Source organism: Sorex fumeus, unplaced genomic scaffold, assembly GCF_029834395.1.
Source record: "Sorex fumeus unplaced genomic scaffold, SorFum_2.1 ptg000044l, whole genome shotgun sequence".
NCBI classification, from domain to species: Eukaryota; Metazoa; Chordata; class Mammalia; order Eulipotyphla; family Soricidae; genus Sorex; species Sorex fumeus.
Window position 1 is genome coordinate 44,544,460 of NW_026606101.1, and position 15,746 is coordinate 44,560,205.

General features: G+C 64.1%; 1 protein-coding gene across 1 annotated transcript; it reads left to right on the plus strand.

Moving 5' to 3' along the window:
- Window positions 1-4,214: 4,214 nt before the first annotated feature.
- Window positions 4,215-12,815, plus strand: FGFR3 (fibroblast growth factor receptor 3). The gene is made up of 17 exons (XM_056122121.1): window positions 4,215-4,523; window positions 6,395-6,643; window positions 6,750-6,803; window positions 7,282-7,451; window positions 7,536-7,659; window positions 7,762-7,952; window positions 8,893-9,037; window positions 9,332-9,522; window positions 9,607-9,752; window positions 9,939-10,060; window positions 10,236-10,346; window positions 10,456-10,646; window positions 10,723-10,845; window positions 10,932-11,002; window positions 11,071-11,208; window positions 11,478-11,583; window positions 11,655-12,815. Exons 1-17 carry the CDS (start codon window positions 4,436-4,438, stop codon window positions 11,799-11,801), a joined length of 2,367 nt encoding a protein of 788 aa, XP_055978096.1. The 5' UTR covers window positions 4,215-4,435; the 3' UTR covers window positions 11,802-12,815.
- The last annotated feature ends 2,931 nt before the right edge of the window (window positions 12,816-15,746 follow it).

Consider the following 15,746-nt stretch of genomic DNA (forward strand, 5'->3'; position numbering starts at 1 on the left):
TTGGAGAGCCTGGCAAGCTACTGAGAGTATCCTGCCTGCTCAGCAGAGCCTGGCAAGCTCCCCGTGGCGTATTCGATATGCCAAAAATGGTAACCAGTCTCACAATGGAGACATTACTGGTTCCCGCTTGAGCAAATCGATGAACAATGGGATGATAGTGCTACAGTGCTACGTATGTGAATGCATGTTTGGGTATGTGTGTTTGTGTGTGTTTTGGGGATGTGTGTGTGTGTTCATGTTTGGGACATCCATGTGTATGTGTGTGTTTGGGACATCCGTGTGTGTGTGTGTGTATGTATGTTTGGGCATGTGTATGTGTGTGTGTAAGCGTGTCTGGGGAATGTGTGTGTGTGTGTGTGTATGTGTGTGTGTGTGTGCTGGGGGCACCTCTGCACTGAGTCCCACCCAGGCTGGATCCCACCGTGCCTGGGAGCCAGAGACTGGGCAGGGCCAGCCTGCAGGCCGGGGTTGCTGCTTCCCTGCAATCTTGGGGACCTCATTAACTCTGCCTAGAGATATCTTGTCCAGGAAAGCAGAGGACTGGAGCTGTGCCCCGAGCAGTCAGCCCCTCGGCATGTCCTGTGGGGTGAGGCCAGAGCCAGGCAAGGTTCAGTTTGACCCCAGGCACACAGGGCTCCCTGAGCACTGCCCAGTCCCCTTGATGGCTGCCTGTGCCGTGAGGCTGTGCCCTCCACATGTGCAGGAGTTTGCAGCCCCAACCCCAGAATCTAGGGATCGAAGGGAGCCTGTGAGCAGCAGGGGCTTCCCCACACGCGACCCTGAGCACACATGTGGGTAAGAGGGGGCTGCTGACCTTCCTGCACCCACCTGTCCCTCCATGAACTGCTGGTTCTGGGGTGCAACTGCCGTCAGACTCCCCTGGTCTCGACAGGTGAAGACGGTGCCAAGAGTCACCCCGGGCGGTTCTGGGGCCCCCACCCCGCGTGGCCCCCTTAGTGCCCCGAGCTGCAGCGGAAGGGGTATCCGGGCATGGTGGGAGTAAGGATGTCGCTGCCAGGCAACAGAGCAGGGAGTCACCATTTTGGCTCCCATGGGGAGGCCCAGAGAACCTTGGGAGAGTCCTAGGGACAGACCCCTGTTAGACCCCTGCCTTAGAGAGTTTCCCCATCTCTAAGGCAGAGCAACTGACTGCTCTGAACTTAAGCAGACAATATCCCATCCATGCCAGAGAACACGACTGTGCCCACCTGTGCCCACTGGGATCTGCCTGTACCCGCCTGTATCCACCTATGTCCGCTATACCTGCCTGCATCCACCTGTATCCACCTATACCTGCCTGTATCTACCTGTGCCCGCCTCTACCTGCCTATATCCACCTGTTGTGCCTGCCTGTACCCACTCGTACCCACCTATATCCACCTGTACTTGCCTGTGCCCGCCTGTATCCACCTGCGCCCGCTTGTACCCACCTGTACCCACATGTGCCAGCTGGTACCTGCCCGTGTCTGCTGCACCCACCTTACACACCTGGATCGTTTGAGTCCACCTGTACCCACCTGTGCCTCCCTGATGCTGTCTGAGCCCACCCGAGTCAGCCCAGCACTCCCCGGTGTCCCTAACGTCTGCAGGGCCAGGGCTGGGCTCCAGGGGCCTCAGGATGTGTGACATGGGGTGTTTCAGCCATCACCCTCGCGGAGCACATGCCCCACCCTCCTGCCCCCCTCCCCTGTACACCGGACCCCTTTCCAGTCTCCCAGAGTCAGTGGGCTGAGTGGGCTGTGGCCTGAGGACCTTCTCTTCGGGCACAGCAGGTATACCCGAGGGGCGTTGGCTCCCCCAGCCGCACAGCCCGCCTCCTCCTTGAAGGACACCTGCTCCGGGCTCCCTGGTGGAACTCAATGCCCCCTGACCCCAGCTCAGCAGAGGCCTCCTGAGGCGGGCAGCTGGCCACTGTAGCCCTGTGCCTCAGTTTCCCCAGCCAAGAGGGGAGATGCCGTCAGAATGCTGCCAGCCCCGGCTCAGCTGAGCTGAGGGGATTGGACTGTCCGGGAGCAGGGCTGGGCAGAGTGTGGTGACCGTGAGGGGCTTGGCAGGCAGGCAGGCACACAGAGCTGGCTGGCGCTGAGGATTCAGCCTTGTTTATTCCTGGCAGGAGCTGGGAGTGGGGGCACGCAGAGGGGAGGGGCGCCTTTTTCAAAAAATAATAACAAAAATGCTGGTCTAGAGAGCTCCCAAGCCGTGCTGAGCTCCAGAAGGGTCCTGGAAAAAATGCTGAGAAGGTTTAAGTGTAAATGGACCCGAAACACCATAATTAAATTTCCCTTAAATCTACCAGAGTTTGGGGTCAAAGAAAAAACAAAACTGAGGGAAAATACACTTGAGGTTTCAGGCAAATGCCAAGTGCTTAGGAAAATAGGTTTCTGAGCTGCTCAGTGGCTACCGGCCTGGCTCTGCCAGCGGGGGAGGGGCAGTGCGGCCCGCCACCCTGGTGCCAGCCGCTGGGCAGGCAGGCCTCTGCTGGAGTCTGAGGGCCGAGGGCATGTGGGCTGGCTGGCCCCACACCCCCAGAGCCCTGTGTACCCCGCCTGCTCTTGCTCCAGGAGGAAGGAGCTTTGCACACGCGTTGTCCAAGTGTTGGTCCGAGGCTTTGGGACTATTCTCTTTTTCTTTAACAATCTGTGTCTGAGGCTGGAAGAGGGCTCCAAGGGCTGGGATCTGGCCTGGGCCCCTGGGCCCTGCCAGAAGGGACCCCCTCGCATGGAGCCTGGAGGAGTCCCCGGCTACTGCCAGGTGTGGCCCCAAACCAAATTCCATTTCTGTTACGAATCGGAAGTTTTTTCATTTTGTTTCTCAGATTCCCTCAGAATAAGTTTGAAAGGCAGCATTGCCCCCAAGTGCGACCTCAGGGCGGGAGGCAGGCGGAGACCTGGGCTCACTTTCCCCAGCCCTGTCAGCCCAGGGCCCCCCACTCACCTGACCGCACCCCTGCTCCCGCCTGGCCGCCTGCCGCATCCCTGCCCCGGGCACGGGGCACGCTGTGCCTGCTCCCCACCCACAGTGCCCCCCTCACCCTCTGCCTCACACAGGCCCCAGCAAGCTAGAGCGCCCGCTGAGTCACCACTGCTGGGCCAGCCCGCCTCATTGGCCTCCTCCCACGCTCCGCTTCATGGGACCCCCGTGGGTGTGGGTGCAGGAGGGCAGGTCCCCCGTCACCTGTCCACGCCAGATCCAGCAGAGGGTGTGGGGGCCCGTGGGGAAGCTGGGAATCGGAACATTGAGAATCGGCAGCTGAAGTGCTGGACTGTGCGGGGTGCCTGGGATGTGGGGCTGTCCTCTGCGGGGTGGGGACTGTTCTCTGTGGGGGTGTGGGACCGTCTGTCTCTCTGGAGACCTCAGAGTCGTGGTATCAGAGCCACCAGATGCGGCAGTGACACTACAGGGTCCTCCAGATGAGCAGAGGCCCTGAGACACCACCACGGCAGGACCCACTTCTACGTCCCGAGGTGACCCGGGAACACAGCCTGATCTGAGATAGGATGTCTGTCGTTCAGCCGCATGGACAGGTCTTCTCTGGGATGAGGGAGCTAGAGGCAGTCCCCAGGAGGGTTCGGGAGGCAGCTCCTCTGGGGCTCCAGACTGTAACTGCTGAGACCCCAGCCGCCTGACTGGGGGAGGTGCTCCCACGCAGAAAGCCGTGTGTGGACAGAGCCTGGAGCACAGGATTTGGCCCAGGTTGGCCAGCTCTGGCCCGGCCCCCTGGGCAATCAGGATTCAGAGCAGGTGCCCGGACAGGAGGCACCCCCTGGGAACCAGGGGCCCCGGGGGTCCCTGCAGGGCAGGCACGGGGGCTGGGACCGGAAGAGGCTGGGTCTCCCGAGGGGCCAGGGCTGGTGGCCGCGGGCTGCGTGCCGGGTGCTGGGGACTGCGCGGGAGGCCAGGCCTCCCCAGCTCCCCCGCCCTGCTGCGTGCACTGATGCGCACTCTGACCCCAGAGCCCTCTCGCCCGTGGGCCGGACACGGCCACGGTCACGCCAGGTGTTCGGGGCTGGGCCCTGAGCGCCAGCCCTAAGCGTGTGTCCCCGCACTGAGCTCCGCCCGGCCGCGATGGGGGTCCGGCCCCGCGCGGCTCCCACGGCCCCCGCGCCCGCCCGGCGCCCGCGCGCCCCGCCCCGGGGGCGTCTCCGGGGGGCGTCTCCGGGGGCGTCTCCGGGGCGGGGCGGGGCGGGGCGGGCCTGGCCGCGGCGCGGGGCCGCCGGGCTCAGTGCTCGTTGGCGGCGGCGGCTCGGGCAGCGGGCGCCGCGCGGTCCAGCTCGGACGACCCCGCCCCTGGACGGCGCGAGGAGCGCGCGGCCGCAGCCGGAGCCGCCGGGCCGGGGCGCGGGGCCGGGGGTCCCGAGCCCCCCGCAGCCTCCTCCCGCCGGGCCGGACCGGACCATGGGGGGCCGCGGGGCCTGAGGACACCGCCCCCCGCGCCATGGGCGCCCCGCGCGCCCTCGCCCTCTGCGTGGCCCTGGCCGTCGCGGCCGGCCGCGTGGCCCCGGGACCCCCGGGCGGAGCGACAGGTAAGCGCGGGGGCGGCGGGGCGGCGCGGGGCGGGGGGCGGCGGCCGCGTGTCCGGCGCGTCCAGCGCGTCCCGCGCGCCCCGCGCCCGCGCCTTTGTGCGCCTTGGCGGGGGGCGCAGATGCGGGCAGTCCCCGAGAAAGACGCGACTGCCCCGGCCCGCGGGGACCCCGCCAGGTGCGCGCCGCCCCTCCCGCGCCGGAGGAGCAGGTAGAGAGCGAGTTGGTGGGTCAATAAACTTAAACCGGTTCCGTAACGAGCCGGCCCCGGGGAAGTACAAAGGCTCGTGAAAGCGTCAGCGCCGGGCGCACTTTCCCCGGCGAAGCCCGGGGCAGCTGGGGTCAAGGCCCGGGAACCGCGGGCAGCGGCGCCCCTCGGTGGGGGAGCCCCGGCCCCCGCCCCCCGCCCTGGCTGGACTTTGACCCGGACCGGCTGTCCGGTGGCTCATTAACCCAGCTCCTTCTGGCCTCCAGCCCGGCCGGCTGCCCCAGGGCTGCGGGCCCCACCGGGTGGACCCCGCCTTGTTCAGCCGAGAGCGGGGCTGCGGTTCCCTGGAGAGCCCGGGTGTTTGGGGTGCTGCAGCCCGAGTGCTTCTCAGCACCTCCCCGCCTCAGTTTCTCTCCTTGCAAGGGGCGTGGTGGGGGCGAGGAGGATTAGCCGGATAATCCTATAAACCCTCATTAGCCCGCCCAGCCCTGTCCCCCCCTTGCTTAACTGTTAAGAAACCTGAGCGTGTTTCCTGGTGGGAGGCGGGAGCTGGACTCTGGGGTCTCGCCCTGCCCTGATCCTCAGCACCAGTACCTGGTCCACAGGCTCAGTCCCTGTGCTGTGAGGGCTTGTCCTGGGGTGCTTCCTTTCCTGCTCCTCGAAGGCTGGAGACCTGGGCTGCCCCCCCCCTTGGGACCCTGGGGCTGGGGACCCTCAGGCTGTGGGGACCTGAGGGCAGGGGAATCCCAGGACTGAGCGACTGAGTGCCCCCCCCCCAGCCTTGGGGAGCTGGAAGCCCAGTTACCCCTGCCGGCTCCTGCATGTCCCCCTGGGGAGCCCTGCCCAGCACTCCCACTCAGGTCCCTCCAGGCCTGGGGGCTGCCCCTGGCCGAGCCCAGCAGGGTGTGGGGTGGCGGGTGGAGGGACACTCTGCTCTCTGCAGACCCACTGGAGCCACCACTTCTGCCCAGGGCCAGGCCCGGGAGCTGTTGGCTGCGGAGGACGTGGGGTCAGGCTCTGCCTTGGGGGTCTGGGTTGCAGACCCGGGACACTGGGGGACAAGCGTGGCTTTCGGCTGTGACTGGGGGCCTGAATCTAGGCTGTGCAGCTGCAGAATGACAAGTGTGGGCACAACTGACCCACAGGGCCGGGACCACCCCGCCTTGCCCTGGGCCCCGCGCCCGGGCCTGTGCCTCTGCCATTATCCGGCCTGGGCTGTCTGCCGTCCCCCCGGGAGCTGGGCCGGGACCCCAGTGGGCAGCAGTCCCCGGAAGACACCTCCTTTGAACTGTGGGCTCCCATGTCTGCCCAGAGGTGACCCTGTCTGAAGATTGGGCTTCCGCCCAACTGACTGCGAGGGCCCCTCGCCTTCTTATTCCACCTCAGAGCCTACTGTGGGTTCATGGTGTTGCCCACCTTGATGTGCTAGCCGCCGCGCTGCCAGAACATTTTCGGTCGGCGGGCGGGTGCTCGGTGTGGAGTGCTCCCCTCCCCAGGCATGTGAGGGCCTGGGTCCCACCCTCCTCCCAAGAGAAAGCAGCAGTGGTGGGAGAGAAGAGCTCGTGGGTCTGGGGGACACAGGCTGGGCATCGTCCCCTGCTGCGCCATCCGGGCTCTGCAGGACAGCTGGCAGGACTCGGGTGCCAGCCTCATGCTCTCTCGGCAGAGGCCCCGCAGGAGCAGCTGGTCTTCGTCAGTGGGGAGATCCTGGAGTTGAGCTGCCCCCCGGCAGGGGCGCCCGCGGGGCCCACAGTCTGGGCCAAGGACGGTGAGGGGCTCATGCCGTCCCCGCGAGTCCTGGTGGGGCCACAGCGCCTGCGAGTGCTCAATGCTTCCCAGGAGGACGCTGGTGCCTACAGCTGCCGCCAGCGGCTGGGCCAGCGCGTCCTGTGCACCTTCAGCGTGCGTGTGACAGGTGGGTCTGGGGGACAGCTGGGCAGAGGGGCAGCGAGGGGGGAGATGTGGGCCCTGGGGGATGCCGCCCTCCCCGGCTTCCCCCTACCGCCCCCTCTCACTCCCAGATGCACCTTCCTCGGGAGATGATGAAGATGGGGAAGACGAGGCTGAGGACACAGGTAAGAGCAGGGCGGGCGCGGGGTGCTCAGGTGGGGCTGCAGGCGGCATTGTTGGGACAGGCCACCCCAAGGGAGCACACGGGGGCGGGAGGTTCCCAATCAGACATGGACCTCTGGGGGTCCTGGGAGGGGCGGGGCGGGCTGTGGAGGGCAGAAGGAGACCCTGGGCATGGGGGCCCCCTACTTGGACTGGGGAGTCCTGGGCCCCTGGACGCCGGGGAAGTGCTGGCCTGGCGCGCAGCTGACATCATACAAGGTCCCCCAAGTACCTCCTGGAGTGACCTCCGAGTACAGAGCTAGGAGTAAGCTCCGAGCTGCGCTGAGCGTGGCCCAAAATGCACCCCACTTCAGAAGACCATTTGGAGTTTTGTCCTGACAGAAGACCCCCAGAGGTCCAGCACAGGAGGGAAACTGAGGCTGGGTGGGGTCAGTAGGCAGCTCCCCTGGGGCCGGGCTCTCACAGGCCCCCTGGAAGCAGGTGCCCCGTACTGGACCCGGCCCGAGCGCATGGACAAGAAGCTCTTGGCTGTGCCGGCTGCCAACACCGTCCGTTTCCGCTGCCCGGCTGCTGGCAACCCCACCCCATCCATCTCCTGGCTGAAGAATGGGAAAGAGTTCCGGGGCGAGCATCGCATCGGGGGCATCAAGGTGGGGGGGGCTTGGGGGCCGGGGTGGGCAGGGCTCGGGACACTGGTGCAGGCCGGCTGCTCACTGAGACCCCCCCCCCCGCAGCTGCGGCACCAGCAATGGAGTCTGGTCATGGAGAGCGTGGTGCCTTCGGACCGCGGGAACTACACGTGTGTGGTGGAGAACAAGTTCGGCAGCATCCAGCAGACATACACGCTGGACGTGCTCGGTGAGCTGGTGGGGGACAGATGGGCCGACTCGAGCCCAGCCCACAGCCCTGAACCCAGCTGTGCCCCGAGCACACCCTCCTGAGCCACCCCCTCTCCGGCAGAGCGCTCCCCGCACCGGCCCATACTGCAGGCTGGGCTGCCCGCCAACCAGACGGCGGTGCTGGGCAGCGACGTGGAGTTCCACTGCAAAGTGTACAGTGACGCGCAGCCGCACATCCAGTGGCTCAAGCACGTGGAGGTGAACGGCAGCCGCGTGGGCCCCGATGGCACCCCCTACGTCACTGTGCTCAAGGTGGGCACCCCCACGGCCAGGAAGGCCCAAGGGTGGGTGGGTGCGGTCAGCCTGCAGCCTCCCTTTGTTCCTGCAGCCCCTGTGGGCGCTGGGGGCTGCAGCTGCTGAGAGGCAGGCTAGGTGGGGCGGGCCTGCGCGGAGCCGCCTGCTGCCCTCGGGCCTCCACGCCTCCCGCGGCTCTCTTGTCCCTGCAGTCGTGGATCAGTGAGAGTGCAGAGGCTGATGCGCGCCTCCGCCTGGCCAATGTGTCTCAGCGCGACGGGGGCCAGTACCTCTGTCGGGCCACCAATTTCATAGGCGCGGCTGAGAAGGCCTTTTGGCTGCGTGTCCGCGGGCCCCAAGCAGGTAACCACTCTGTCCCACGCCTGCCTGGCACGCAGAGCTCAGCTGACACCCGGCCTGGCGCCTGCCTGCACAGCCCAGCCTGCTCGCCCCCTCCCTCCCCCCCGCCTCTACACTGCTGGCACCTTGGCCTTGACTGTGCCCACCTGCTTTGGCCCCGTGGCCCGTGTTGACCCACCCCCTGCTCCCGCCCCCTCGCACCTTGGACGCTCTCAGCCCTGGCCAGGCCGAGCCCCCTTTGAGCCTCCACCTGCCTGCGCCCACCACTCTCCGCCCACCACCTACCACTGCCCGCTCACCACTCCTGCCGTGTATCTGTGCCTCGGCCCTCTGCCTGTGCCCTCTGCCCCTGGCCCCCGCATGCCACGACCCCCCCCACTCTGCCGCACGCCTGCGCTCACCTGGGACAGAGGACCTGTTGGTGGAGGGACTGGCTTCGGCTCGGTGTGGACGCGCGCGGCGGAGGATTGTCGGCCAGCCAGCTGGCCACGGCGGTGGCGGCCCTTTTCCTTCTTTGCAGCCTGGCTGGATCGTCGCTGGACGGGCCGTGGTGCGGGGTGCTGGCGTGGCCTATCGCTGCTCTCTTCTCTCTTTGTAGACCGCGGGCGCTAACACCACCGACAAGGAGCTCGAGGTTCTCTCTTTGCGCAATGTCACCTTTGAGGACGCGGGGGAGTACACGTGCCTGGCGGGCAATTCTATCGGGTTTTCCCACCACTCTGCGTGGCTGGCCGTGCTGCCAGGTACCGCTCCTGCAGCTGCTCGCTCTGCACCTCTGGGCGCTGCTGGCTTGGGGCACACCCACGCCAGGCCTGGCCAGCCTCGGCAGCTTTGGTGTCTCCCTGGGTGGCGGGTGCTGGCGCATCTGTCCGGCTTCTCTCCTGGGCCTCCTGACTCGCGTCTGCCTCTAGCACCCTTGGCCAGGCCACCCCCTGGGGTGGCCACTCCCTTCCCGTCCCGGCTGTGCCCGCGGCTCTGGCCAGTCCAGCCTGGCACCCCCAGACTGGGCCTGGCCCGACGCCCCCATGTCTTTACAGCTGAGGAGGGGCTGGCCGAGGCGGGCGAGGCCGGCAGCGTGTACGCGGGCGTGCTCAGCTACGGCGTGTCCTTCCTCCTCTTCATCCTCGTGGTGGTGGCCGTCACGCTGTGTCGCCTGCGCAGCCCCCCGAAGAAGGGCCTCGGCACGACCCCTGTGCACAAAGTCTCACGTTTCCCGCTCAAGCGACAGGTAACAGGAAGTAGCAGCTCAGGCGGGCAGGTGGGGGCCCACCCTTGGCCCCCAGCACCGACCTGGTCCTGCCCACCCAAGCAGGTGTCCTTGGAGTCCAGCTCGTCCCTGAGCTCCAATACGCCGCTGGTGCGCATCGCCCGGCTGTCCTCAGGGGAAGGCCCCGCGCTGGCCAATGTGTCTGAGCTCGAGCTGCCTGCCGACCCCAAGTGGGAGCTGTCTCGCGCCCGGTGAGCGTGGGCCCGGGGAGGCTCCCGACAATCCAGATGGACATGCAGGAGCACGGGTGGTGCCTGGGGATACAGGGTGCGGCGGCCCGCAGGCTGAGGTCATGATCGTCACAGCAAGGCATTCACGGTTAAGTGTGGAGGGCTTCCTGGGAGTGGTGATGCTCATGGTGGCTGTCTCTGCCTCAGGCTGACCCTGGGCAAGCCTCTGGGAGAGGGCTGCTTCGGCCAGGTGGTCATGGCGGAAGCTGTCGGCATTGACAAAGACCGAGCGGCCAAGCCCATCACCGTGGCCGTGAAGATGCTGAAAGGTGCAGGGATGGGGGGAGGGCGGGGAAGGGAATGGGTGGGGAGCACTGCCTGAGGGAGCACTTCCAGGGCAGGGGGAGGGAGAGGGTGGGGGAGCACTGCCATGGGGAGCACTACCTGACGGAGCACTTCCTCCCCGGGGGAGGGGGTGCCTGACGGAGCACTCCCTTCATGCAGACGATGCTACGGACAAAGATTTGTCAGACCTGGTGTCAGAGATGGAGATGATGAAGATGATGGGGAAACACAAGAACATCATCAACCTGCTGGGCGCCTGCACGCAGGGCGGTGCGTGTGCAGGCATGGGCACCCCTCCCGCTTATCCTGGTGCATGCGCAGCCCTCTCACTACCCGAGAGTGTGGCGTGGATGCCGGTTCTGAGCTGCCTTGCCTGCAGGGCCCCTGTACGTGCTGGTGGAATACGCAGCCAAAGGCAACCTACGGGAGTACCTTCGTGCGCGGCGGCCCCCGGGCATGGACTACTCCTTCGACACCTGCAGGCTTCCCGAGGAGCAGCTGACCTGCAAGGACCTGGTGTCCTGTGCCTACCAGGTTGCCCGGGGCATGGAGTACCTGGCCTCAAAGAAGGTGAGTGGGCGGCAGTGCCCCCTGGTGGCCGGGCCTGCTGCCAGCAGCCGCGTCATGGGAATGGCCCTGCCCGCAGTGCATCCACAGGGACCTGGCGGCCCGCAATGTGCTGGTGACCGAGGACAATGTGATGAAGATCGCAGACTTCGGCCTGGCACGCGACGTGCACAACCTCGACTACTACAAGAAGACCACCAACGTGAGCCCAGTGGGGGCTGGGGGTGTGGAGGGCTAAAGCGGGAGAGGGTGTACGCTCACGGCACCTCGTGCATCCTTGCTCCCCAGGGCCGGCTGCCTGTGAAGTGGATGGCCCCCGAGGCTTTGTTCGACCGAGTCTACACGCACCAGAGTGATGTGTGAGTGCAGGGGTGCGGGGTGGGGCTTGTCACTGGGATAGGGCCCCTGACGCCTGGTGCCCCTACAGCTGGTCCTTCGGGGTGCTGCTCTGGGAGATCTTCACTCTGGGGGGTTCGCCGTACCCCGGCATCCCTGTGGAGGAGCTGTTCAAGCTGCTGAAAGAAGGTCACCGCATGGACAAGCCGGCCAACTGCACACATGACCTGTGAGTGCCCGCCCACCCCGCAACACATTACCTGAGTGCTCTCCTCCCTGCACACATTCCCTATGAGTGCCCACCTCCCTACGTGCCCGACTGTGAGTGCCTGCTCTCTACATGCGTGACCTGAGTGTCCGGTTCCTGCACGCATGACCTCTGAGTGCCCACCTCCCTACATACATGACTGCCTGCCCCCCACAGGCATGGCCTGTGAGTGCCTGTGCTTGCACTGCACACGTGTGATGCCAGCTGGTGCTGAGGTGCCGTGCCCACAGGTACACAATCATGCGGGAGTGCTGGCACGCCGTGCCCTCGCAGAGGCCCACCTTCAAGCAGCTTGTGGAGGACCTGGACCGTATCCTCACCATGACATCCACTGACGTGAGCAGGACCCCGGCTGGGGGCGGGGGAGGCGGGTGTGGAGGCCAACTCACAACACCTCCCACCCACAGGAGTACCTGGACCTGTCGGTGCCTTTCGAGCAGTACTCGCCGGGCGGCCAGGACACCCCCAGTTCCGGCTCCTCAGGGGACGACTCCGTGTTTGCCCATGACCTGCTGCCCCCAGCACCCACCAACAGCGGGGGTCCAAGGACGTGAAGGGCTGTTGGCTTGTAGAGGACTGTGCTCGCCAGGCTGCTACCGCTGCAGTGAGGCACTGGAGCCCGCCGGCCTGGGCCTGAGACATGGGTGGGTGGGCGGACGGACGGACGGACAGACACCTTAATGTGTGCGCGTGAGCCTCACAGCCCAGTGCCAGGTCTCCCGGGTCCCGTCCTGCTGTATAATGCACTCGGGGACCGAATATAGAATGTAAATGGGGTCTTTTTCCCAGGGACCTCTCCCCCAGGCTCCCTTGCTTCCACTGCCATGCCCCAGGGAGCATGGTGGTGGCCGGTGCCCAGGTGCCACCAAGTGCCCTGAGCTGAGCCTTCAGGCTCAGGTGTGGGTGAGCATGTGCAGAGCCCTCAGGCCTGCCCTTGGAGACTGAGATTACGGGTACCTGAGGCGGGGCCTCTGCCTCCTCTCCCAAGGGGCGCACCTGTCCCCGCAGATGCCAAGCACATGTGCTCGTCTCCGGAGACTGGGGTGCGGGGGTCCTCGTGCTGGAGACCAGTGGGGAGGGGCGTGCCTGCCCCCGCAGTTTTGTTTTAGAAATTGTGCCTGGGCCTGTGTACTTGTAAAGCTATTTATGGCCCCAGCCCTCGCCCCCTAGGGGGGTGCTATAGGGGGACAGGCCCCAGGAAGGGCTCTGCAGCCCCTTCAGTCACCTCTGCGAGGAATATGTGCGGGTGCGGGGGACCAGGTGGGAGCTTTGAGCAATCCTGACTCAGTGTCCTCCAGCTTCTGGCCAGGCGGCCTCCCACACACAGGGTCCGATGTCATTAATGTTACAAGTTTATATAATTTATTGAGTTTTGATAAGATATATTTGCTGTAGATTTAACCTTCTGACGCAGTGCTTCTAGACTTTGGGAGCTGGCCCTGCTGCCTCTCAGCTTGGGGGTGCCCTGGGTTGGAGGGGCAGCGCCACATGGCCTGGGGACTCTGCCGTCAGGCCCAGCCAGGCAGATGTGCTTCCCAAGAAATAAAGATGACTGGCTGTGGCCTCGATCCTGTGTGTGTGCTGCTGTTCCCACTCCCCCACAGCTGCTCTTCATCTCCCCCCTCCCCCTCCCACCACTGCCAGGAGGGGCTGGAACTGACAGGAGCAGGAGGCATGAAGGTTCTGTCTACACTGGCCACTCCCTGCTCCTACTAGGCCCTCCCTGTCCCAGGGTCCCCTGTACTCGGCCACAACGGTCATCAACGACCAGGTCATGGTTCAGTGACATAAAGGTAGCCCTCCCCCCATCTTTAAGTGAAACCTTCATTAGCTGGATTTCAAGTTCACGGTGTGGGCGGGAAGATCAGGGTGGAGGGGCATGTTGGAAACAGTCTGGGAAGACTCCCTGGAGGGGGGCATTTTAGTCCCCCGAGAGCTAGCTGGTGCTGCTGTCTTGCCTCTGCAAGGCCTTGGGTGTACCTTGCTCCCCTGGACCCAAGACTGAGGAAGGATCCCCTCTGTGCTCAGGGCCTCTCACTTGTCCTAGTGCCTCCTAAGACACAAGCTGTCCTAGTCTTCTCACTGCCCTTGGGTGCGCGGCAACTTGGGGGCCTGCACCCTCCTTGTCCCTGCTGACCTCTGGGAACGCCTCCATGGGTGTGGGGGCGACCGCCTGCTAGGGTCTTGGTTCATCTTATTAGGGAGCACCTCTCACACAGCCCAACACCCATGTCGACTCCCTGGTGACATCCAGCAGCAGCCCTAGGAAAGCAGGTCTGGGAAGAGAACCTGAGCCATAGCTGACGGTGCCCCCTAGTGCTGAGCAAGGAGACTGACAGGCAGAGAGGGTAGGCCGGGACCCAGGGCGGGATGGCCTGCAGGATGCAGCCCATTCCTTTTTTGGGGCCCTCGTCTGCCCTGTCATATCTCACTTGCTGTCCGGTCAGAGCCTGGAAACTGGGGGTCTCCAGGATGGGCTTACCCGAATGGGCTGGCACCACCCTTCTTTCCTGCAACACCCTTCTTTCCTGGCACCTGGTGCATAAGCCCTGAGAGTACAAAGGTCAAAACTGCCTGGTGCACAGCTGTCGCCACACATGGCACTCAAGCACCACTAGGGGTGACCACCCCGGGCAGGGGGACAGGGTTGCACCTGGTGCTATTGCGCTGTCAGCCAGGAGTCCCCTGACTTCCTGAGCCCTGCATGGGAGGCCCTGAAATACTAAACCACAAAATGGGTGCTGGAGAGTAGGGGATGAAAGGCTTGTCTCGCATGCAACTACAGCAGTAGCTCCTGAACTCGATTCAGGTACCCCACCTGGTTGCTTGAGCACTGCAGGGCTCACTGCTGAGCACAGACCTGGAAGTCTCTACGCCCCTTCTCCTATGGCACCAACAGAAGGGATCTCCTCCAGCATCTCAGCCCAGGTGCTGTTGGCCTGGGGGCAGTGCCCCTCACCTGCTTTGTCCTGGCCATGAGTTGGAAGGCCCTCTGGCTGCCTCTAGGAAATGAAGCACATCCTTCCTTTTAGGATGAGGTCGGGCACAAGGCTGCTGTCTATGTGCGGGGTTGTCCACATGTTGCCTCAGCTGCTGCCCCAGCCCCCAGCAGCTGTCTTTTTTTAAAAATTTTTATTAGTGAAACACCATGAAGTACAGTTGTAGACTTACAAATTTTTGTGTTTGGGTTTCAATTATACAATGTTCGAGTACCCATCCCTCCACCAGTGCCCATTTTCCACCACCATGGATCCCAGTATCCCTCCCACCCCCTCTTCCCCCCCCAACCCTCCCTGCCTCTGTGGCAGGGCATTCCCTTTTGTTTTCTCTCTCCTCTTGGGTGTTGTGGTTTGCAAAAGAGGCATTGAGTGGCAATCATATTTGGTCTATAGTCTACTTTCAGCATGCATCTCCCATCCTGGATCCTCCCAACACCCTTTATTTGGTGCTCCCTTCTCTATCTGAGCTGCCTTTTCCCCTAGAAGGTACTGCTGGCCTCCACGCCATCGAGTGAACCTCCTTGTACTTATCTTGGCTATTCTTGGGCGTTAGTCTCCTATTTTGTTATCTGGCAGCTGTCTTATGTGACCTCCTGGACTGTGGGGGCAGGAGCTTCCCTAAGCCTCGTACCCTGGGGTGTATTTTGAATTCTTCAGGCTCCTGGTTGGCTGAAGGGTCACCCCTTGTCTCCTGCCACTAACTTTTGGGCTGTGAAGGACCGCTCGGATGCTGTGGGAGGGTGCAGTGGCCCCCAACCCAAGCAGGCAATGCGGGGGGTTGGGGGGTGGGGTTGGGTGTCTGGGAGGCTGAGCTGAGCCTGGCCAGAGGGGGCAGCTTTCCCCATGCTGGACAGAGCGATGACAACAAGGGATCCACACGCGCTTTATTACCCCTTTCCTCACATGGACTGGAGTGCCAGTCCCGGGATGTGGCAGGGAGGTCACACAATAGTTGGAACTGGAACAAGAACATTTGTTTTACATTTTAGTACAAAGGAGTTGACACATGGCCTGGTCACTGCACAGGGGGTCAACATGCCCAGCTGCGAAGACCAAGGTCTGATGAGGGGCTCTTGGTTCTGAAAGTCTGGGAAGCCCCAAGGCAAAGGTGCCATTCGTGGAGCAGGGCCGCAGGGGAGGACTCCCAGCTCCCTTTCAGGCGTGGATACAAGGCTTCTTCTGAAAACCAGGCTGGGCCAGAGAGCCCAAGGCCCCACACAGACGGTGCTTGAGGCGCAGGGTAGCTGCTTAAACCGATGCCCAATCACAGGAAGCTCTGGCCTCCAGCCTGCATTTGCGATGCTCATTGCAGCTGCAATAAATAAAGTTCAGTAAGGTGAGTAGGGCACAGTGTGAAAGGCCAGAGGCCCTCGCCCCCAGCTGTGGGCAGTCCAGATGCTGGGCAGCGTGGAGGACAGAATGGTGGGCCAAGCCTTCCACAGAGCGGGGCAGCAGCACTCAAGCCCACCGGATCGCAAATGTGTTTCCCAGTGTGACCTT